The 26,544-nt window shown below is 31.0% G+C and overlaps 1 protein-coding gene across 8 annotated transcripts in view; it reads left to right on the top strand.

Moving 5' to 3' along the window:
- The window catches only part of LOC108905816 (nesprin-1), a 423,696-nt gene that overhangs the window by 288,786 nt on the left and 108,366 nt on the right, over positions 1 to 26,544 (top strand). For all 8 annotated transcript variants that reach the window (XM_018708877.1, XM_018708911.1, XM_018708884.1 and 5 more), the window contains 3 exons: positions 10 to 3,027; positions 16,580 to 16,885; positions 21,513 to 21,664. In XM_018708877.1, the coding sequence (XP_018564393.1) occupies positions 10 to 3,027; positions 16,580 to 16,885; positions 21,513 to 21,664 (3,476 nt within the window). The remainder of the gene's footprint in view (positions 1 to 9; positions 3,028 to 16,579; positions 16,886 to 21,512; positions 21,665 to 26,544) is intronic.

Raw genomic sequence — 26,544 nt, 5'->3', positions numbered from 1 at the left:
TTCATTTAGGTACAAGCTCACCTCAGCGATTTGACCACTTCCGTCGCTGAGTTTGAAGAAAAAGAAAGACAGAGAGCTGAATTAAGAAACTGGATAATAGCTCAAAGGGCCACAGTAAATGAGTGGAAAAACCGTCCAGTCAAGCTAAGAGCTGACGCCGCCAAGCAAGAGCTGAACAACATGAACGACCTCCTAACTTCAATCGGTCAACGCAGAAGTTATTTACTTACAGAACTGACAGCATCCAGTGATGAGAACGATGAGTTAGAAAAGATGTTGGACAATCTCGAAAACGAACTAACAGCGGTTATTGCCCAGAAACAGGCCAATCAAGAAATAATAGACGAGTACCGGCAACATATTCAAGTCATCACTAACTGGTTTGATAATCTTGCCAAGAGAATCGACGCTATAGATAAAGGTTCCGGCCTCAATTGCCAACAGAAACAGTCTGCCATTACTGACCTTCAAGCTGAATTCGAAGACCAAGGTCCTAAAAGACTGGATGAAGTAAAGCGTTTGGCTTCCCAAGTAATCGATTTTGTTAATAATTTAGACTCCCAACAAGTTGAAGAACAAACAAAATCAATTGAAAGGCGTTACAACGACATAGCCAAAAGGCTGCAACGCAAACTTCAAGTTCTTGAGATGACAAGAAAGGGCATTGAAGACACTAGAAACGAAATTGAGCAAGCTAGGGATTGGGTTAAGGAGAAACTTGTTAGTTTGCAAAGACCTGGACCACTTGGTTTCGAAAGCCGTAAAGCCGAAGATAAGCTAAATGCTTTGAAGGATTTACTAAAAGAGGCTGACAGTAAACAACTTCTCAAAGAAACCCTTATAAAGCGTATTGGTAACATGACTAACGAACTAGAACCATCCGAGCATAACCAACTAGAAAGTTCATTGAAGAACCTAGGATCTGAACAAGAACAGTTAGTTGAGAAAATTAAGTCAGAGATAGATCGAGTTACAGCCGCAGCCAATACTAGAAGAAACTTGGAGTCGAATTTGGAGAAAGCTAAAGCTTGGCTCAAATCTAAGAACGCAGAAGTTAGAAAACTTAGTGGCTACCTACCTTTACAAGCTAACCAAGTTGAACGTGAAATAGCCCAACACAAACAATATGAAAATGATATTAAAGAATTCAATGAAGGTGACCTTAATGATCTTCTCAAACTTGGAAATAGCGTCCTCAAAGAATGTGACGAAAATGACCGCGAGCGTTTGGAGCATCTACTAAACGAAGTTAAAGAGGAATACGATAATCTCAAATTTGAGTCACAACAGAAAATTCATGCTCTTTCCGACTTGTTGCAAGGAAGGCGGCAATTTGAAAGTGATATAGATAAATGCATCAACTGGCTAAAAGAAGCGGAAGTCGCTACGTCTTCCGACATAAGAGCTGCTAACTTGGATGTGCTTGAAGAACAATTATCAAAATATGAAAAACTCAACGATGATGCTCAACGAGTACAAGGAGATATTGAAAAGATTACCGAACAAGGCAAAGCTATATTACCTACCATAAGCGAGTCTGATAAACTCACACTCAACGATACACTGAACGGTTTAAGAGATCGTCATAATAGAGTCGCATCTTTGATACAAGACAGAACCAATGCACTCAGACAAAATATTCAGCAGATCAAGGACGCCCAACAACGTCTTGCAGAAAGCAGGCAGTTTATCCAGGAAATCCAAGGCCAGTTGAAGGAACTAAATAAACCAATAGGAACCAAAGTCGAAGACGTTCAAAGTATCCTCTCAACGTACGAGAGGCTCTTGCAAGGTCTTAAAGCGAATAAAGCCAAACTTGGTGATGTCCCCGGTGCAAACCAAGCCGAATTACAAAGCGTCATCAATTTACAAGATGACCTTATCAAGCTAATAGAAGATCAAATCGCAAGATTACGCCAGTTGTTATTGCTAAGAGAGCAATATCTCGCAATTATAACAGAAATAATGACATTCATAACGAAATACACGGAAATAGTGCGGGATGTGGAAAAGACTGGCGGTACTATAGAAGAAAAGATTAAGAAATATGACGATATTATCGTTAAAATTCAAGAATGTGAAGCACTTTTAGCGTCAGCAGAAGATAAAGGTCAACAAATAGCTGCCGACGGTTCCTCTCAAGACAAAAACACTATTACTGAACAAATTCAGTCTCTTAAACAATCTCTTCAAAATTTGAGGAGAGCAGTTGAGAAACAGAGGCAAGAACATGAGAATACCGCAGCTGAGCATCGTAAATTGGCTGAAGAATTGGAAGAAATTCTTGATTGGCTGCATACTAATGAAGCAACTGTGCGATCTCGACCTTTGTTAAGCAGAGATGTTAATAGTGTTGATAAAGAACTAGCCAAACATCACAGTTTAGCTGAAAATGTCAATAATTATCTGGATAAAATACGAAAAATACAAGACGCCACAAGACATGACGACAGCATGCCCGGATCTTTACAAGAGCAACTGCAAGAAGCCAACTCCTTGTTATCCTCATTGCCAAGGGAATTAGAAGAGAGGCAGAAATACTTAGAAAGCAACAAGATTTTGAGACAAGAATACGCAGCGCACAGACAGAAACTATTTGACTGGGTAAAGGAAGCAGAAATTCGCCTGGCATCTCACAAAGAAGGTGTTGATTTCGAAAATATACTGCAAGACTTGGAGGAACACAAAATCTTCTTCAGCACCGAAGGTAACATCAAAGAATTGGTATCCCAAACCATCCAGCAAGCTGCTGATAAGATTTGGCCCAGTCTGACACCCTACGAGCAAGAAGAACTCAGCAGGGAGCAACAGCAACATACTCAGATTCTAAAGAACACGCTTAACTCCGCAAAGTCCCAAAAGGCCCAGTTGGAACAGGACGCTGAAATCTGGAAGGACTATTGTCAGACTCTCGATAAAGTCAAGGCGGTGATTTCGAGGACCAAATTCACCGACGAACCGGTATCTACACTTGCCGGTCTCCACTTCAACATCCAGAAGATTACTCATGCTCTCAATGACATTCAGGTGAGTAAACTTTGCTACATCATTTTAAATTCAGATTTTATGTGTTTACAGAAGTGGTTATTACCCAAGTGATAATTTTATAAGTGCCACTTATTTAAAATTCACGATATTTCTAGAATAATTCCGTAACAATGTTTTTAAAATAAAATATGTATCTTATTTGGGCGCCTACAATATTTAGAATTAGTCATATTGAAATGCTTTGCTGACAAAATATATGACCTTTACAATCCAAATATATTTGTAATGATTATTTTGCAATTACTGAAATATTTATTATAATAGCATCAACCTATAGGTATAATGATTTATCAGTAGGTGACCTAACATCTATTTTTTAATTGAGATTAAAAGTAAACGTAACCAAAGTCGACATTTGATTAATTTGATATATGTATATAATATTTAGGTTTTATTTTCGGCAACTTCGTCCCATTTAGGATCTAGGATCCCATCATCGAAAGCAAATTATCATAAACTTAAATACTTTTTATATTACAGTTTTTCCTATATTAATTTTAAGTAAAAACAAATAGGAATTTCTTTTACCGAATATATCTAAATATTTTGAAAAATTTATACCATATGCCAATTTTCTGAAGCATAACCTTGTTATTTGCTACAGATATTAATTATATTTATTTGTTGCTTTTAACCTTTGTAGTTTTTATATTTTTCTGAGAGACAATCTTGTGTAAAATAAACTCAGATATATCAAATGCTGTATAAAATGAGTTAACACGGTAATAATAAAAGAAGTTAAAGAAAATATTACCCATAAAGATGAAAAATGTTTAGTAGTTTATTTCCGTTTTACAAGACGATTTGAGCTCTAGAAAAAATTGTCAGATATATTTTGCTATCGAGAAAACTAGACCAGTTTGAACATGTGCTCATGGAAACTTATGTAAATAATCGCTCGTTTTATTATCGACACGTACTTGAGACACCCTGTATAGGAATACAAAGTGTCCCAATCTTTGAAGGAAGCGATTTCTGATAACTGTTTTACATTGACATGAATAAATTCACGAAGTCTTCAAGAAATTCACGTATTTATTCATAAAGGGTTCAGTTCTACCAACAATCAAAGAAGCAAATAAATTACAAATTTCATTAAAACAATTCCTTATCCTTTCCTATATACAGGGTGAGTAAGTTTTTTGTAGTAGGATTTTAACAGTTGATTAACAAACTTTTTTAAAGAATTTTTCTTAATATCTCTAAAATACCAACACATATTGAACTGAAATTTGGTATTAATAACACATTAGTTATGGTGAATAAAACAAAGATATCTGTTATCCATTTCACACACCAGTGACGTGCCTGAGGTGGGTTACTGCCCCCTTTAAAAAAATAATTCGTACGCCCGTGGATTTTTTTGGAAAATAACATCATTTTTAAATTTTTTAATCAATTCTAAACAAAACGGCTCTCTTTCAATTTTTTATAAAATGAACGGTTTTTGGTTAAATTCATTTGGCATGAAACTGTTCCAGGGGTTGGTTGGTGGTCTATTTTCTGGACTTCATCGTTTAGCGAATTACAATATCAAAGAACACGTTTTAATTTGATTCTAAAAAGAACTCGCAGTCACCGAATTACCGATATGACAAAGATAAGATGATATTGATATTTTTCTGGGGTGGGCACCAGGCTCTCTGGGGTGCGCATGGCATGGCTCCCCCCTAGCTACGCCCATGCTAAAAATGGTTACAAACAAACTTGTCGAAAATTTTCTATAGGTTTGTCATTAGCTCTATTAGTCTACGAGATATTTTTCAATTCAAACCTAGAAAAAGGAGTGAAATTAACTTATTACCTTATCTCCTTTATTTTTTACTTTGTCGCAGAAATAAACGTAAATAAACACTGTATGGAATGTAAATCTCTACAACTTTGGTCCTTACCTGTTTGTTCCTAATCCTTGAAACGAATGATTTCTCGAACCATTCAACATCTGCATGGCTTCCTATAACGTAATATTCGAATTTTATTTCTTTCCACGTCACTTTCGGATATTTTTTTTGAGAATTACTTTAATTCGAGAGCTTTTTAATGAAGATGACATTGATTGTCCAAAACCAAGTACAGTGAGTCTTCAGATGGGGTACCGTACTCTTGTAAACTTTTTTATTGTTGATTTTTCGAGAAATAGTAGGTATTGACAAAAAGTTTTACATATCTTGGGAAGCATGGGCAGTAACTAAATATGTAATAAAATATACAGGGTGTCCAAGTGCCTTTAATTCTTGTTTTCTTTAAAAACTGTATTTAACAAAATTATTCGAGAACTCAAGAAATGCTTAAGTATGGGTATAGTCAAAAAAGAAGAATAATCATTTCATCACATTTTGCAAATAAGAAGACACGATTTTTAGCTATCTTTCTTAATGCATACAGAAATTGTCTGTTTAAGTTTCTAGACGTTTCGAGAGACATATCGCTCTCTTCCTTGGAAGTAACTCATTTCAAGTTTTTGAAAAGAGCGACATGTCTCTCAAAACAAGAAACTTAATATTTGGATTGTTTTGTGCAGTCCATAACTACAACATTCATCCATAACTACACAACATCGTTATCATTGTATTCTTTTTTATCCTTTTATCTTTTTAATGTTCTTTCGTCATCAGTGGTATCGAGTTTTATAATTTGCTTGCGAACTGCTCTTCGAGTTGCAGTTACATTGGATAGTGTTCATTAAAATTTTGTATTGCATATCGATATGAAACATTACCGATTCCATACCATTTCACAAAATAAATTCATTACTCCAGGATTATCATTATGAATACAAATTATTCGGTGGGCTGTTAATAAAAATAAATATGTTGACTTTGACATTGATAAGGAAGTATCCATGGTAATTATATGGTATGTAAGGTAGTTAAAAATTGCGTAATCTTTTTATGTACAAAATGTGATTATTGTTATTTTCTGACCAAAACCCCGTAAGCATTTCTTGAGTTCTCGAACAACTTTGATAAATACAGTTTATAATGGAAACAAAAATTAAAGGCACTTTGCTTAAGGAAAATTTCACATTTTTATATATTTTCTTACATATTTGATTATTGCCAATGGCTTCTCAAAATAAGCAACATTTTTTATCAAGAATAACTTTGTCTCGAAAAATCAACAATAAAAAAGTTTACAAGAGTGCGAAACCCCATCCTGGGACACACAGTAAGGGTGTCTCATAATTAGTGTCCAATAATTTACCACTTGATTATACTGCCAAAAAAATGAATATTTTTTCATATAAACATGGGTTTTTAAATATTTCCGAAATGAGTTGTTGGAAAATTATGAATTTTAACATGCTCATTAAAAGTCGAAATAGATCATAAAATGTTTCATAAATTTTAGTCAAGTGCGTCTCAGTTGTGTCCCAATTTTTTTGCTTGTCGAAATTTTCAAATTCAGATATCTACTATGATAGACCTTCATTTCATTTCCGAAAAGTAGGCTTAGGAAAGCAAGCGTTATAACATATTTAAACCGATTTTTCTCGAAAACGAATTACTTTTTCAATATAAGTTAAACATTACCATTTTTTCATAGAAAACTCAGATCTATCAAATTTTACTGTTAAAATTTGAAAATAGCAACTTGTAAAAAATTTGGGACAAATTTTAGCCGAACCCCCCCCCCCCTGCTTGGGACGCCCATACATAATTTTCTAAGAACTTTTCACGTTGTTTATTACAATATATAATGATATGATGACATATCAAAATTCAAAATGGTACATGCACCCATTTTAGTTATTGAAGAAAATTTTTTGAATTTTATTAACGTTTTATTAGAATGCTTACATCCGTTTTTCTCGGAATTTGAGCATTTCATCGAAAGAAATAAAGAGTACCTTTTTTGAAGAGGAAATGAGGGTCTCTCATATGTTGTCATTTGAAACTGAAAATTCTGACAAGCAAAAAATAGGGGCAAATTTTAGCCGACGAGCCCCCAATTGAGACGCCCCTGACAAAAATTTTTGAATAATTGTATGGTGATTTATTTCGACTATTAATGAGCGTTCATGGTCTTAAAATTCTCGAAATATAAAAAAAATTAATTTTTTGAGGCTCCATTTAGGGGGCGTAGCTCCCTTAAGAAGTATTTTTCGACCCATGTTTATATGAAAAAATACTCTTATTTTTGGTAATATAATCAAGTAGTAAATTATTGGACACTAATTATGAGACACCCTGTATATACACTTTCAGAATTACATTTGACATCGACATCGACATCTCAGAATAAAAAATCTAAAAATTTGCGAAGGCGAAACCAATGATGTGGATTCTGGTTGGGCCATCGTCACAAAACTTGTAAGAAGTTCACGAAAATTGTAGAGAATTAAATTTTCTACAGGTTTTTTTCATTCATTTCATTTTGAGCCAAAAGTCCTGAAAATCTGAACTTATGGTCGGTTACAATCTTGACTAACAAATAACAAATGATTATCAATCGATTAACTGTGGATTATTCAATTGACAAAAGCTTGTGTTATTGTAAAAACACACTTGAGTTTTTAAATCAATATGTGAAATCCATGTTAAACAAGATGTTACTGATAATGAAACGGAATTTATTGAATGTAGTTGCAGTAGGATCGTATTCGACGCAAAGTAGAGCAAAAATTGTCGGTCTTTTTTCAAAAAAATTCAAAATAGTGTCATCATTTTTAGGAAGCGTAAGATGAACCATTTTAAATTTAAAATGAAATTGAATGTAAAATCTGAAATACCGCTTCATACGGTATGAAGTGGTCGGTTATACGTCAAATACTAACCTGGCGAGCTTGGTCATAAATCAGAGACCGTCTCCAAAAAAACATGTAAACAACAGTGGCGCGTACGCAGGTAAAATGTAAATGTAACATTCGTGGAATTTAAAAAGCAAATTGGGTTTATGATAAATTACATTTAAAATGAGTAGTTTATGATAATAAAGGGATTTTTGTAGGAATTGAGCGCCAAACGTGAACTGATCCCTTCATAATGCATAAAGAAATTATTCAATTTCTAAACCCCTTAAAACCGTACTGCACTGAATCCCCTGACAGGTAGTGACTTATTACTTTGCATCGAATATGAGTGTAATCAGTCATTAGACTGCCAATACTTCCACTAGCTATTAGAAAAAGAAAATTGTGTATTGAATTATTACAATCTTACAATTAGCCATTTATTTTATACAGAGCGTCTGACCTAATAACTGTGGAGGTCGAATGAGGCCCTTTATAATTGAGGAGCTGTGTGAATACATCGAGCGCATTTCCTAAGTTCAAACGCGAGTGCATTAGGTAGAAACAACGGTACAATGCATCCCGACGGCCATTCGTGCTGAGGCTTTGGTGACCCAGAATAAGCCGAACCTTATTACTATAATAAAAGTACCGAAGGTGCTTGAACTTGCTTGAAGTTTATACATTCACTTGAAAGTAGGCAACCAAATATAAAAGGTATACCTATAAAGTAGGTGATGTCATTCTATTTTTAACCATCTGATATCAGAATCTTACATCACTAGTATACCATATGCATTTTATAAACAATTCCCAAGGTCAGATATACCATAGAGAAAATAGTACATTCGCGAGAGATCTAGTCGCGTGCGCGAGTTGAGACTGACATTTGCTAGTCGTGAGAATTCAAGTTGACTGTGATTAATATATGCGTTTTTTAAGTGTATTTATTTGTATTTATTCACTGACTCTGTATAATTCAGCATTTTCACTTTTATGACTCTGGAACAGGTAATGTCGAATGTTTTTGTTATCCGCACGTAGACACTAGCCGGCGCCGACACACCGGCAAACCTAAACAAGCGTAACCCATCGTTATTTTATTTTAAAACCAGTTAAATAACTAAAATTACAATTAAAATTATAGTATACCCAAAACTTTAAGCTTTTATTTATGCAAAGTATATTAAAAATATTTCCTCAAACAATAATAATAATAATAAATTCCTTTAGATTTTTTTTTATACAAATATTAGACGCTAATATTTATAGTGTTTCAAAAAATGTGTGCTTAGTGGAGAGATTCGTTATCCAAAAATAATGTGAATGGTTCTTATCAACAGGGCATCGTTCCCGCTCGTTTTCTTCGTTTCTCCTTAAGGATATTTTATTTTTACTTTTTCTTTTTCTTTACTTCGAAACGGTTTTAGCAGTTTAAAGGCTGTAACGGTATTTAAGGTAATATGTAGTATTGGCACTGAATTAATTTAAAGAGAAATATGTTCGTCCGCTACTGACTTTTTGCTATTTGCTAATGCAGTTATATGTTCAGCTAAATGCGTAGCAGTAAAGTTACTTTTTGATATTTCCAATTTACCTTTTGTTGCACCTATAGGGCATACAACATCATCGTCTTTTTACCGGAACACAATCACAAAAAATAATAAAAATGACCTACGTCACAAAATTTTGTTCTTCAATTTTCTTCACCTACAAAATAAGAGTCGTTATTTATGGGGTTACGATGAGTTTTATAATGATAATTTTAACGTAAAAATTTTACCCCTATCAAAAATATGTCACAGTCACTGAGGCAAATAACCACACGGAATATCACTCGTGCTTGAAAAATATTAACGTTTTTTTCTTCTCAAAATGTTTCAATCAAAATTTGTTAGATGCAAAATTCACTCGATATATTAGTTAGTATAATATTTGAACAAGAAACGTCGAATTTTGTTAAACTGGAAAACAAATCTTGATCATCCTATATCTCAAAAACGACGTAAGAAAGAAATCATGGATCAATTTTGGATGACTAATCTCCCCTTGAGCGGAGGCACATGTGTTTTGAAATATTCTGCAGGGTATTTTCTAAATTATTGATGTGGATGACTCCGTATGTCATTTTAACTTTTTATACAAGGTGTCTCGGTTTTAATCTATGAGACTTCGGGAGCAGATAGTACAACGAAAAATAATGGTACTAAAATAATAAACTCATTTCGAAATCTCAATCGTTTTCGAGATACTGGGTGTTAATAGTTAAAAAAAAATAATTTACTGTAAATATCTTCTGAAATTCGTACTAAATTTGGTGTACGTTATGTTGGGTCAAGTTTCCATAAAATACTATAATATCAAGACTTTTGTGAGACCAATGGCGGAGATAAGGGAAACTGAGTCGACTATTTTATCAAAAGAAATAGTACTGTCCTGTGCAAAATAATAACTGATTTTATTTTCTGAAAAAGCAGGCCAGTGGAAACAAAAAATGCCTCTTACATTTTGTTGAGATCTGTCTCTGTTTTACGGCAAATTGGATTTCTCTTTTTCTTTTCAAATTAGCTAGAAACTGTGCGCATATGGATTTTTTAAATTCCTGTTAGAAATATGTCGGCTAGAGTAAACAATATATCAATAAAATTATTATTTCATTATTACAAAAATTCATTAGAATCATGGGGTTTGATATTTTTTGTATCGAAGAACATTGTCTAACTTCAAACAAGAATTAATAAAAGAAGATGAAGAGAAAACTCTTGGTGCTTAGGTTAAGAGAAAAACAAAATTTGCATTTAACAACGTAAAAGGTGAAGGGTCTACAAAAAAGGAGATATTTTAATTTTTCGAATTTTGTTGCATATTTCGGCTATTATACAGGTATTACATGTGCCTCTTCTCGTTAGATCACACAGTATGATAAATTACTAATCGATCTCATGAAACATTTTGGAATAAAAATTGGTTTGGATAGATTATAATAAGATCCAACATTAATAATTCTGTTACATTTCTGATATTAATTATGTGCACCATAAATATACCTGTATTTTACTAAGAATTTATTTCTTAATCGACAAATATGTGCTAAAGTAAACGATAAGGGTAATACATTAAGACAAGGCGCCGATGATATCGTCAGTTATTTATTATATTATCTTATCAAATAACAATTAACGTATTATATGAAAAAATGGTTATTCCAATAAATATTGTGCAACTCTTTATTTGTTTACATTTAATGAAAAAATTGCAATAATAAGGCTAACTGCAAAATATTATTCATTAACAAATACAGAAGGGTATTTCCAAAAAATATTCCTTAATTAAACAAACCTTTACATAAAAAATTTTGTTGCTTTAAAAATATTTTTGCCTTTTCTAAGAAATGATTAAATACTGAAATAAGCAATATATATTTAATTTTTACCCTTGAAAAATACAATAGATATAATCTGTTAATTTTTTATCTAACTTGTAATATTATGGCATTTAGTTATTGTTTCCAATGATTTTTTTTACTACAAATTGATCGTTAAAACAGGATTTCAAGTTATTTAAAATATGTTAATAATTTATTCTCAAGTTCATTTCTCTGACTATAAGGTAAACTGAAGATCCTACTGAAAATAATTAACAAAGTAGTGAGAATACAGTTTGTAGGTACTACCATTTTAATATTTAACATTACATTTGCAATTTAAATTTTCCCTAGAATACTTCCATTAAATAAATAGGTTTGCATTAAAACACATGAAATTATTCACACGGTTTAGAATTTGACAATGTATTTGGAATTGCCTACAGGTATTAATTTTATAACAATACCTTTGAAGTGGTGATATTAATATTTTCCATACACCTAACACTCGGACTTGTAGAAGAGATAAAATGTTTCTATAAATTAATAATTACTATTTATAAATGTATTATTACTTTAAATAAATATTACAGAGTATTTTTTATCTTACATTATCATAATACTGTTTTAAGATAATGTTCTGAAAAGCAAAATATTGTACTAAGTATTATAGTCAGAAAACTGTTGTCAATGTTTCATTAATTTTGAGAAATACGGAGATGTATAGACATACAATTATAGTAAAAAGATATTTGAAAAATTGTACGCAAATTTACTTCGATTTTATATAAAAAAAAAACAAGAATTTTATACATACAAAAAATTGAGAATAGAGCAAATCATCAGTTAAGTTGCAAATTATAGCTCTTTGATAAGTTGAAATATAACCAACAAACAAAATATGGTCTAAAAGACAGTTACGGAATGTTGCAAAGGAAACTCAAACATTATGAGTCGGTTTAAATGAACACACTGTATTAGGCTGATTAATTTTCTGATAAATATACCTTAATAATGTAGTTACATTTTTTTTTAAAGTATCCACACAATATGATTTTCCACATTATAAAAATATACGAGATTTACATGTAACGTCACCGGACTATTTCGCTATCTTTATAAACGGAAACGATTTCTAGATATATTTTTCGTCGGTGTTCAAGTTCAGCATGCATTGGTTTTTCAAGATACTATTCTTTCCACTCGGAAGTCCTATTATAAATATATTTGAATACTTAAATGCCTAAAAGCTAGGCAACGATAAGAAATGTTGGAAAACCGCAAACCGATAGACGCGATATAATAATTTTATATTAACCTAAAAATATTAACTAAAATTACTTAAATGAAATCATCAGCCAAGAATTATACCTAAAGGTGTTTTTATTTTTGAGAGGTCAAGCTGTACAGAGTGAGCTGAATAATTTTTTTACCACCATCATTTCGCTTGCTTGAATAAACCTAATAAATTTAATATTTTAGTACTTTTTAAGAGGAATTTAACTATTTTAGTAGAAAAACAAATGGATGAAACTTCTTTTTTATTTCGACAGATTCCATAATCTCACTCGGGTAACCATAGTTTGTGTGGGATAATTAGAAAAGTACTAATAGAGATGTTTTTAGAGAAAAGTTTCCAACAGATTCTTATTTAGAATGACTTGTAATATAAACAAATTACTTTTTTGCAGAACAAATACAGTTTTTTAATTTTTTTAATATACTTCCACAACCAACTGAAGGATTTTTTCCCACTAGATATATTCAGTACAAAATAAAGTCTAATCAGACTATGCTACTTAACATTCCCACTGACGCTTCCTGAGAAATGAAAAGATGTATTTTTAATAACTGCTAACCATGAGAGAGGTAGATGATATTGCTGTGCAAGTTTTTCGATCCCTGAAAAAAAAACTGAGAATTAGATTTTAGACAATTTGTCCTTATTCCTTATTGTTTGTCAAATATTTCGAATATTGTTTAGTTTTTCCTGGCAAGAATAACGCTCTTTCTGTTTAATAGGAATTGTATTAGATTCTGTGATTATGAATAGTTTCGCCGAAAGTGTAAAAAAATAAATCGATTATTGAGGAGAAATATCTTTCAAATCATTTGGTAACAGTTTATAAAAATTCTAGGCTAGTCTTGCTGTCATATTTCCTTGAAATAGGAATAGACGTACTAAGACTACCTATTTAATTTTTTTTTTGTATTTAAGGAAAACTGATAGAAAAAATATTTAGTGTTATGTCTTTATGAATAAATTTACCTATAGTCCAGTTGGTAGAGGTTGGGCGTGTGTCAAACTTTAAATGATGAGTACAATAACAGGCTAATTTGCTGACAAAGTATTTTACCAGGAAAAAGTTATTAACAATTTAATCGTGAAAAAAAAATTTTTTAGTAGTTTTCTTTAAATAACTCAGCGGGATGACTTTGTACGAAAAAATGCTTAGAATATGATTTTGTTCGTAATAAAAATAGCTACAAAATGGCTGTGGTCCGATTACGAAATTTGCAATAACAAAGCCGTGAGATTGAAAAAACGGTATAAAACGCCAATTTTTTAAAGTTCCTGTAAAAATGTCAATTATAAACAAAAAGTGATAAAACTTTCGAAAACTATAGTTCAATATATATACAATAATGACGCTAAAGCCGAAAATCAGGAGAGCAAAACTTTTTGTTCTATAAGGTGTTATACATTCATCGGCATCTGAAACTCGAAACTTTGCCAAATTTGTTCGAAGCTTTGCTGACACTTGAAATTTAGTACACGCATAGTGTAAATATGCAGAAACCAAAAGCAATTTGCAAAATTCAAGTATCTTCATTTTTGCAGTTTTGGTAAGGTTTTATACGTCACCCTAGTTTTATACGTCACAGTTTTTTTCATTTTTGGACGTATATTTATGTATATTTATAAAATATTCCATTACGGTAGATTAGCCAGCATAATTACCTACAATTTAAAAACATATATATTTTCATCGTTTAGATCCTAAGCTACTTAACATTTTGCGCCTGATAGCCGTAGTCGTACATTATTTTATTACAACATATTTACATAGAACAAAATCGTACGTGTGGGGTAAACCTTTAACTTTTCATTTTCGAGAGCGAGCTCCGCTCTTCGGCGCTTGTATACTATTAGAAATATGCAACAGTAAATTTAAACAATTGTTTACTTAAAGTTAAAGGTTTACCCCACACGTACGATTTTGTTTTATGTTAATATGTTGAATAATGTACGACTACGGCTAACAGGCGCAAAATGTTAAGTAGCTTAGGATCTAAACAATGAAAATATATATTTTTTAAATTGTAGGTAATTATGCTGGCTAATCTACCGTAATGGAATATTTTATTAATATACATAAATATACGTCCAAAAATTAAAAAAACGTATACGTACATGACGTATAAAACTAGGGTGACGTATAAAACTGCAAAAATGAAGGTACTTGAATTTTGCAAATTGTTTTTGGTTTCTGCATATTTACACTATGTGTGTACCAAATTTCAAGTGTCAGCAAAGCTTCGAACAAATTTGGCAAAGTTTCGAGTTTCAGATGCCGATGAATGTATAACACCTTATAGAACAAAAAGTTTTGCTCTCCTGATTTTCGGCTTTAGCGTCATTATTGTGTATATATTGAACTATAGTTTTCGAAAGTTTTATCACTTTTTGTTTATTATTGACATTTTTACAGCAACTTAAAAAAATTGGCGTTTTATACCGTTTTTTCAATCTTACGGCTTTGTTATTGCAAATTTCGTAATCGGACCACCGCCATTTTGTAGCTATTTTTATTACGAACAAAATCATGTCCTAACCATTTTTTCGTACAGTCATCCCGCTGAATTATTTAAAGAAAACTACTAAAAAAATTTTTTTCACGATTAAATTGTTAATAACTTTTTTCCTGATAAAATACTTTGTCAGCAAATTAGCCTGTTATTGTACTCATCATTTAAAGTAGACCTGTGTAGTTATTTCCGAGTTATCAAGAAAATGTCACCAACAGTAACTTTTCGGCCTCTGTCGACTGGAGTACTACATCAGTTTTCGATTCGATCTTTAAACTAATTTTCGAACACTTAAAATGAGAAAAAAATTATTTAAAACAACCTCCTAAAATAAAACAAATAAAAAAATAAAAGATAAAATGCATTGGTTTGGATCATGACATCTGCATATATGTTTTTTGACAATTCCTATTTTTGTTAGTGTTGTTAGGCCATAATTAGTAAGGCGTCTTATTTAGAATCACAGAATCAAATAATGGACGACAATTTAGTTGTTTAAATCTCTATATAACTGTGCAAAATCTATCAGATTTGTTATTAAAAAATATAAAGCATTATTCTTATGAAGAAACAATGAATAAACTTTCCAATATCCTAACGGTTTAATTCTCTATACGATGGAGTTATTTTCTTTGTCTCAGCAATTTTTTATATTGTAATGTCATCTAAAATTTGAATTAAATAAAATAATTGTATGTCAAGTTGACCTTTTTATTGTTCTCCATCTGTGTCTAGTAAAGATTTAAAATATTTTCGTCTCTAAGGAAACGCCTTTGGAAATAATAAATGGCACACCCTGTATATTAAAAAAATATGGACACACTAAGAAGTAATAGCAAAAAAATTGATGGGATCTTTTCTTTTTCCGTACACGATTATATCGTACAGCAAGCTTTAAGTTTCTGATCCAAAAGATCAATAACCTTGAACCATAGGCGTGCGGTAAAAAACTGAATATTTTAAAAAACAACAAAAAATATTTATTTAAAACACCTCATATTTTGAAAACGAAGACCTAAATGAAAAATGACATAAGAAAAGTCGCATCTTTTTGACCCAAAGATTTACAGATTGATCTTTTTACTCATCCCAAAAACCAGAATTTCAGTTCTTGCAGAAATCGTATTTTGTTGCTTGAGAGCAGAACTAGTCTATGCCCAAGGTTTCCTTTTTGCGACATTCTTACGGTAATACTGAATTAGAAAACTTAAATTTTAAAATATTGGACATAAACTAGTTCTGCTGTCAAGTACGTAAGTTATCATTTTTTTACGTTCCCTGTTATACAAAGAAATCAAAATCGAATACTTTAAAACTTTTGAAACACAAATACATCAATAAATCAAAAGCTCAAGATCCGTCTTGTTATACGTAGGTACTTTCACTTAGAAAAAATCAAAACCAAATAAAAAGTTAACCACAGTAATTTATTAGTAAATACATAATTTTAACTCTATCCCTCTACAGAATTAATCATTCGTTATTTAAAGCATTTATAAAAACTAATCCATTTGATACTGTTACAAAAGACCCGAATTACGTTTCCGTGTCATTTCACGAAGAATCAAACCGTATCTCGCGTTCTCATGTTGCACACTCTCCTGACGGCTTTTGTGTCTTTTCAGAACCAGCAGCTGGAACTAGACCTGCTCTTAGAACGCGTGAACGAGATCACCAAACAGGCTGACCAGCGCAACAAGCAGAACATCCAGACCCAGAGCGATAAAGTGACCGAGGAATGGACGAGTTTGGTGTCGGATTTGGAGAATAGGAGAGACACCCTCACCGGACTGGCCCAGGTGTGGGAGACGTTCGAAGGCCGCTGGCAGAATTTCGAAAGTTTGCTGACTGGAATCGAGGAGAGGGCGAAGCATATTGATTACGTTGTGAGAAATAAGGACCATGTGATTTCTACCAAGAATACCATCGAGGTGAGTTTTCAACAAAAATTGATTTTATTAGATCAAGATAGATATAGAGTTTTGAAAGGTAGTTATCAACAGAAACAAAAAAGAAGAATAGCTCCAACAAAGAATTAGAAGTAGATCTTTTAGGTCTAGTTTATTGCTGGTTTGGATTTTATGCACGGTGACAATTTTTAATATGTTTAATGTTGGGGTGTGAACTACAAGAAATGCGGATTGGTAAAATTACAAAAAAAATATGTATTTTATGTCTTTTAAGTTTATGAAATTAAACAGAAATCGCATGTTTCGTGAAATATTCTGAAAAATTTGGAAACAACATTTCTTTTTGTTTTTTTATTACTAAAAATAATGTAATAAAATTTACTACGTATGCATAAGTTGATATACTATATCCTTTATTGTAGTTGTATGAAATGGCGCAGTTACCCGCAGCGCTTCGGGTTTATGACCGATTGTGCATGCCGCTAACAAAAGTTTTTTAAAACATGCCCGTGCTTCGTATGATGGCAAACACTATTGGAATTTCTCTAATGTCCAGAAGCGATAGAAAGGCTTTTTACCAGTAAGCAAACATAAGCCTCTGTAATTGTGCTTGATCTATCTCTCGGAAGATTCACAAATTTTTCAGGCCTATTAGATCCTCATATTTTTATAACAAACTGCCATTACAATTGAATTGAGAATAAAATTATGCCTTTAATGATTTATTAGTTATTAATGTCTAAAAAACATGTCAATTTCTTAATTTATTGTCATGAAAAACAATTTAAAATTTTGACATCAACAAATTTAGGATATAGTATGTGCACTCACTAATTTATTACTCTGTTTTCATTATCCGATAAAAAAATATGAAGGAAATATTTTTGAATATATTTCATAATTTATTTTCATTTTCTGATAAGCTTAGATGGAATGGAAATGTGAAATTTTGTTGTAATTTAACCAATGTTGCATCTCTTCTAGTTCAAATCATAACGTTATACAGGGTGCTCTCTCTGTAATTAATGAACCAAACTTCAAGAGTTACTCCCTTGGATGAAAAAAAAAACTTATATATATTAAGTTACCTTTAAAAATTAAGCTCGCGAGTTTTTCTTTTAATTGGAGTATCCGAAGTCGAGCATAGGTTTTTTCGTCTTAGATATAAACGTCGCTAAGAATACCCGAAACAGTCTTTTATTTTTTGTTCGAGATTTCCAACGACTGTTTTATGCAACGCTACTTCATTTGTTGCAAAACGGAAATACATTGTTTCACAGACAAATGGATTCCAGACTAATCAAATGTTATGCTTTTGCTAAATTTGTACCCTTCTTAAACTTTTTCATCAATTTAAATCAATTTACACAAAAGTCAAAGGCTGTTGATATACAGAGTGTCCTGAAATTAATACAACAAAATTTGGTCATGACAAATTTAGGGGACCCGTATTTTTTTATATTTTGCCAAGTGGCGCCCTCTTTCGGAGTTACAGCCCCCTGAAATCCACCCCCTAAGAATAGTCTATTTTTATATCTCAGAACCCTGTTGTACGAGAATCACTAAATTTGGTACACAGGGGTTTTGTGACATTTGGAATCTGATAGCGCTACGCTTTTCGACAATTTTTCGTGGGCCCCCTTGTCTTTTGAGCTAAAAAAATTTGGTCGCATATTTAAATTTTTTAAGCATTATTAGTCCGGTAGAAAGCCATTGAATTTAGAAACATTTTCGTCTCTTGATACTTTTTTCATAAAAGACAATAGTGATTCGCCATTTTTACATTGCGTTTGACGAAAAAAATATCGAGAGACAAAAAAGTTTCTAAATTCATGGCTTTCTAGCGGAATAATAATTTTTAAGAAATTGAAAAATGCGACCAAATTTTTTTGGCTCTAAAGACAAGAAGACCCACGAAAAAGTGTCTTAAGGGGGTGCCCCGTCAAAAAGCGTAACACTCTCATATTCCACATGTCATAAAACCCCTGTGTACCAAATCTAGTGATTCTCGTACAACAAGGTTCTGAAATATAAAAAAGAGTATTCTTAGGAGAAGATTTCAGGGGGCTGTAAGTCCGAAAGAGGGGGCACTTGGCAAAAATAAAAAATGCAGGTCCCCTTTTGTCTTAAGCAACTGTGATCAAATTTTGTTGCATTAATTTCGGGAAACCGCCTACATAAGTCTTGTGGCAATACATTCGAAGAATTGTAACTTGATTGTAAAGCTGACATTTGACTAAAAGTAAGTTGGTCTAATTCCTAAAATATATTTTATATGACTATAAATTTAACATAAAGATTAAGTATCACCAAATTAGAATGCTGCAAATTTTAACTGTTCGTGACTAACAACTGTAGCAAATAAATGAAATCCGGTTTTCTCTGAAGCGGTGCATTTTAGCAACATACAAAAAATATGAAATATGAAATTTATTAAACGCCACTTTATTTGATGTAGGAAACTACAGCAAATAAAGTGGCGTTTAATAAAATGCCGTTTCCGGAAGTCTCCACCAACAAAAAAAATATGATAAAAAATAAACTCTCTTTAATCTGTTTTTGGCACGAAATAAGTCTTCGTTGACCTTCCGCTACTCTCAAAAAAATGCTATTGTAAATTTCAATGAAATGTATTTAAAAATTGTGGAGTTTTGGTCGTATGTTAGGATAACTTGATATACATTGAATTGTTACTTACACTTACAAAGTGACCACCTTGTAGATAATTTAAATAGTACTTGAAGAAGAAAATTAGATCAAATAAAATAAAAGAGTGATTATCTGTGTTCATTATTTATTCCATTATACATTGTTTATTATTAGTACTTTTATGTTGCCATGTAAATATTATATAATTAATAAAATCTAATGATTTTAGAAATTTTCTAAAATTTTTATCATATGATCTCGTATACTATTTAATACCTAGCAACTGCGTTCTCTAAAGAATTAATTCCGTAAATAATTTATAAAAATAATTACCTGAAAATAAATTACTTCCTTCCAAATTGTACTAATGAAAAGGTACATAGCTGTGACATTGAAATTGGTAAATAACATTCGGAACAGGAAAGGATATCACAAATTTCAAACAATAATTGATATATTTCTGCATTTTAGGAATTTCTTTTTCAGATAATACATATTAAATTATATAATATACAAAATAATGCAAATGAAAATTTGAAATGACAATGCAAAATTATTTATACATATCCAATTTTGCCCTGTGCCCTTTTTTATTTTACATTTTTTATTAACGCTCATACTTTTATTTTATTTTAAAAATAAAGTTCTTATCAAGGTATTTTTATTATTTTAAAAACATTTTTAGAATTAACTTAAGATTAGCTCAATGCATTTGTCATATCTTGTTGACGTTAACATATACCGATTTCGATAAGACTTAAAAATTGCTTTCCCCGAAATTGGCCACTATATAATTGTGACAGCTTTTATAAACTTGTAAAGAGAATTATTGAAATGCCCAATCTTACAACTTCTTACAGGTTAGTATTTTATGCTCTTTAATATTAATTTCTCAAGTATCTTTAACACAAAAAATGTATTTATTTTTTTCAAAATTTACTAAACCGCTTCCTTTACCAGAAAATCTTGGAGGTGGGTCCGACGAGTATTATTCCCCTAAATTTTGCTTTTAGCTCAAATAGGCATGTTTTCAATATTTACAAACTATAACATAATGTCGCCTTTTAAAATAACCGCAAAACTTTATTTTTTTCTAAATTTTTATTATTATTGTTTAGTCTAAAAACCGATGAACTCCCTGTCCTCTTAAGTCTTCCAGAAAACGTATTTCGTTTTATATTTTATTTAGAATCTGATGTAATATAATATGTATAATATAACATAACATAACACAATACAACACAACACAACAAGACAATACAATACAACACAACACAATACAATACAGCACAATACAATACCACACAATACAATACAATATAAATATAACGGGTAATAATTTATATTTTATGTTGCTTGTAAATTAATTTGTTTTTACTGTCACTTTAACAGATGATATTATCTTATAGTCTGGATAAATTAAACACATATATCTACAGGAAGAAAAATACTTACAGACGTAACACATCTATAATATTTGTATAATTTTTTCAAAACGAAGCAAATTTAAAGATAAACACATTTTTGATTTTTGGTGTAGAAGTAAAAAATACATGAAAATGTATAAGAAAATACTAAGGACTTCAAAATCCTAACCTCAAAAAAGTTGCGACATAAAATATTTCTGTTTTATAGCATACCAAACGCCCTCTATAATTATCTTAGTAAAATTAATTTAAAAAAATAACTTTAACATTCTGTATCTTGAAAACAGGACAATAGACTCGGAATTCATAGGAGAAATTCTTATTTTTAGTATTCAGTAGCATTTATTTATTTTTGCTTATTTCTGTTGAAGTAAATTTGTAATTAATAATAATTCGCTAGTATTTATAGTGGATAAATAATTTGTAGAAAATGATTAAAAAACCGGAATGAATATTTTCTATATTATCACTTTAGACTAAAATTGAATGCAATATAATATTTGGTTGTTAGTACAAATAGCATTAATTTAAAGTTTCTGTAGTATATAAATTATTAATTTGCGTATTTTTAGGAGCTGCAATCGGAAGCAGAGTCCCTCAGATCCCACCAAGAGGAGGTAGTGCAATTATCCAATACCGTCTTATTGTTCTTGAGAGAGTGCTCCAGCGCTTCCGCAAAGGCGTTATCGGAAAAATTGGAACAGCTTAATGAAAACTACAAGAGGTGAGTACTGCTTTAACATCGCAATTTTAAAAGAATATGTTTTTAAGGAAAAAGTAGCGAAGCATGTCTGAATAAAATTATGAATCAATAAGGCGCCGGTATTTGCAATTTTAAGATTACAGACTTTGTATAATGTACCTAAAGTATTTGACGTTTTAATTTAAATTATTCCATAGCTTCCTTAATTAAGTAATAAAAAATCGAAAGTGGCACCAATTTCTCAATTTCTTTATACAGGGTGTCCTATTTCTGTCTGAGCGTTTCTTAACTAATATTTTTAATGAAACACCTTGTATATTATTAGCATTCTTTAATATCTCATTGAATTTAAAGCGTACTTTGATAAAGAAATATTGGGATTAATTCGTACTGTTACGGTGTTATTTGATATTTAACAAAAAATTACATATGCAATATCCTCGAAAATATGAGGTATTTCTAAAATTAAATCCGATTACAACACATAGAACATTTGTTTAAAGATCTACTTATTTACCTTCATTCTTCATTCAAATGAAATAGAAGTCATTTTCGTTAAAAAATTCTGTTTGTTTTCAAACATCCAAAACTGTCATTTTAAGCGGATCAACATGTACAGGGTGGTCTCTACAAAGAAGTGAATTGAGATATAGTAGTTGGTTTTGTCCTTAACTACGTCAGTTAAGCAGTATGTAAATAACCAATCCTTTTCCAACATCAAATATATCTAACCTAAGTACGGTAAAATATTTAAGTCGGGTATTCCTGAGTTAATTATAAAAAAGAAAGTTTATATAAATCTTTGTCCGAAAATGTTTCGTTTCTGAGATACAGAGTATTGAAATTAAAATTTTATTTCCAATTTTCTTAAATAACTTTTACGAAAGATCAATTTTTCGCACAAAATTTGGTAACCGGGGGTTTTTTGAGGTGAGAAATCATAATTTGGTATTAATTTTTGTTCAGCACTTAGAGGGCGCTACGTACGCTATCATGATTAATTTTAATTTGCCATAACTTTTTTGACAGAAGACCTCTGCGATTTTTTTATGAATAAACCATATTCCTACAACTTTTTAAAGCAAAAAGGTATACATTCTCAACAACGCTAGAACACCTTTTCGAGAAATGTGCCAATTTCTGCAAAGATGCAATTTGATGAGTCCCTTAGGCGTTAAATGAAGTTGTTGAGAATTTTATGTTCTTCTTTAAGGTTTATATAATCTTTTTTTCTTAGATTTAACTCATGAACACTTACACATTTTAACGTACTTAGGTTACACTCCGTACAAGGGATGTCCTCAGATCGTCTTTACCGTAGGCGTCGACAAAAATTTTTTATTTTCAAAATTTTGGCATTTTAGGAAACGCTCCTATATAGCCGAAAGTAATTTGTATCATATTTTTATATCTAATAAATTAAGCAGGACTTTTTAGATGCCAAGAAAGTATTTTCTGTTGCAGTAATTTTTTTTTTTTTTTCATATAAATATCAGAAATTTTATTGCGAAAGTTATTCTCAATAAAAATTTGAAGATAATCAGTCTACTTTAATCTTTGCTACAATCAAAACCAATTTACAAAAAAATTGGGGCATTAACATACGTTTTAATTTTGAACATTTTCTATTAACGTTCTTCCCGAATGCTTATACAGAGGATGGAAAAACTGAAGAAATCAAAATAGATCTATTGCTTTCATATTTTCAACACATCGGAATAAATTTTAATTCCGCAACTTTTCTTGGTGAAATTTATACGATAAATATACTTTAATTACACAGAAAATAATTTTTTTGTTCATGTTAAAATCTCTCAAGAATCTCAATCGACTCGCTGTGTAAATTAATGTAAATGAAGCACTTATGGACACATTGGTTTAAAACTTACTTAATTAGGCTTTTTGATACTCAAAACAATTAACTTTAGAGTCAAAGGTTCAGGGGTTTTCTTTCTTTAATATTATTTATTACTCAAATTTTGATACGCATAAATGCTTAACTAGAGTATCATGAGTTTAGAACTTGCGAATATAACTTAAAGCACATTTCTCTACATTTGAATACAGGGATTTTTTATTCTTCATCAAATGAAAAATAAAAAAACTCGTTTCAATGTACTGTATGATATAAAATATACTAGGATTGAAAGAATATCCGAGCAATCATCGATTAACATCAGCATTAATGGTAGAAGTAACCGGAAATGGTTAATAAATATGTACTATAATATTTGGTTGACGATATTCTCATCTCGTACATCCTACCCATTATGTTTACTCAGGTACCTACTTCACAACTAGCTCTTAATGTTTTTAATAACTATTGATGCCGAAATGATGAGTAATAACTGTCCAAATATTTAAGAAATTAAATCATATAGATGTGAATATGAATATCTCTAATGACGTCGTTACAGAATATGATGACAACGTTGGAACAAACTTTCCAGGGGCTGCTTTATCGGGTTATATGATCCTTCAAAGATAGAAAGTGCCAGTTTTTTATCAATTACTCAAGAACAATAAAAGATATAGAAGATATAGACTACAAACATGGTACAGTGAAGTTCTGTAGCATAATAACTAGGTACATTTAGGTCAAATTTGAGCAAAAATTAACCAATAGTGTTTCAACTAGGTATATAAAAAATGAGTTTCAAATGTAAAACAAGTTATTTGATGTTAAAGAGAAACACGCAATGAGAAGTAGAAGTAGGAATCATTAACAGTTTTCGTATCCTAACGTTTTTAAAAATTTTTTCATTCTTAGAACTTTTTTTTAAAATATACAGGGTGTAACTTTAACTGGGGATACGAATCTGACATTATTTTTTTTAATCAAATAATTAGTCGGGCTATAATTAGTTTTTTAAACTGCACTTTAATTCTTGTGTACGTCGCCACTGGGCGGTGGAAACAGTGACACTCGGAATATGCGTATTAGTGCATTATCAGCATTGCCAGTTGTTTTAAACTGAACCTAAATTGTACGAAGTTACAATAAAAAATAATTTGGTAAAAATTTGTTTTGTATGATGTTAGCGACATGTTATTTTAAAATCAACATATTTTTTTATGTCACTGTGGTCGAAGCGGCGAACAAAAAAATCTAAAAAATATGATCTAATAAATATTAACTAATATTGGTATATGTTGCTAAGTAAATATAATTTTTTATTTTACTGTTAGACAGCAAACTAATGAAAAATGATTTAGTGAAAACAGATTGCTTTAATATGACATCGACGTGTTATTTTAGTCATCATATTTTTTTGATGACACTGTGGACGAAGCGCCGAACATTAAAAAAAATTGTTTCTAAAGAATTAAAAATATTCACACGATTTATTAAGTATTAATCAATATATTGGCATGTAGATATGTTACTAATTGTAAATAAAACTAATTTATGTTTTAAAATAATTAGTTTTGCTGTTTTAAAAAACGAACATAACAAAATAAACAAATACTAATCTATGATATGAAATATTTTTTTAAATCCTTTAAAGTTTTTACAAACAATTATGTGTTATTATTTTTTTTACTTAGGGCAGGTGGTGTAGAAATTTGCTTTTTACCAGCTTTTCTTTTAAATTGAGATTTGACAACAATGCGTAGCCCAGTTCCCAATTATGCATGTGCTGTGTCTAACGCGCCATTGTTTGAAATCACACTAGCTTGTCCAGCGGCGGGGTTTGAAAATTACTAAAAGCAGTTAAAAAAAAAATTATTTGTAACGACAGAATTTGAAAAAATAAACTATTGATTCGTGTTTCTAAAGGTCAAAGCTCTGTGTAAATATGAGCCCCACTCAAAGTTACACCCTGTATGCTAAATATATGACTTCGCCCTTAAACGACATACTAAATCCTTAAACTATCAAATGCTTTCGCTTCAATTTTTTACAGCGCACATATTGCATCTTCAGTATAATAAAAGATGTGAAAACCTACACACTACCAAATTTAAATACATAAATCAAAAGTCTTTAGTGTGATAAGTTACACAAACCAGAACACATGTATCTCTCTTACAATTAGATAAAATATATTTCTGTACTTTTGCATCGCCATCTACATGAAATGCAATAGTCTTCCAAAATTAAAAACTGTAGCTGAAATATCCAGTAAGTTTATTTAAGATATCATCTGTAATTATTTAGTTGTGACATCATTTTGAATTACACTTTTTTGATCAGACATTTCTACCACACTTAAAAGAAAAAAGAAATTATAAATAATAATTATGTTTCCACTATTTTGCGATCTTGATTAGTTATCCAAGTCAAGGTTTTAGTGGGATAAAGATCAATAAATAAAAGAACAGTATATTTTAAATCATTGCCAACGTTTCGGTGTTATTTTACACCATCCTCAGGGCTCGAAATTTGAAGTGTGACTTCACTTGTGTGTGTCACTGAAGTGACTTGGATAAATAATCATTCTTAATTGGATTTTAAATTTAGTTTTGCCCAACCAGAAATGTCTCACACAGGGAAAGTAGATAATTCCTTACAACACAACATAAACTGTCACGTTTCACTTTTAAGTTATATTGAGGACGAAAGTTTTGATAACGAGTTTTTCGAAACGTAAACTATGAAGTGTAAACTATATGGTGAAATAATTTAAATTTCCGAGTTGGTTGCCACGTTGTAATTTTAGATTTCTTGACGTTTCGAGGGATATATATCTCTGTTCTTCAGAAAGAAAAAATTGTTTCAAATATGTTTCAGCGATATGTATCTCGAAACTTGCGAACCAAACTAGGTACCTAATTGAAATATTAGAATATAAAAATAAGAAACATTTTGGTTTATTGGTGCATTGGTCCATATGTAAATTACCCAGTCTTTAATGAAATGATCAATAAATTGGAGACAAAAATAGTTATATATATAT

Source organism: Anoplophora glabripennis, unplaced genomic scaffold, assembly GCF_000390285.2.
Source record: "Anoplophora glabripennis isolate ALB-LARVAE unplaced genomic scaffold, Agla_2.0 scaffold26, whole genome shotgun sequence".
Classification (NCBI taxonomy): Eukaryota; Metazoa; Arthropoda; class Insecta; order Coleoptera; family Cerambycidae; genus Anoplophora; species Anoplophora glabripennis.
Note: the sequence above shows the minus strand (reverse complement) of the source record. Positions and strands in the feature narration are given on the sequence as shown.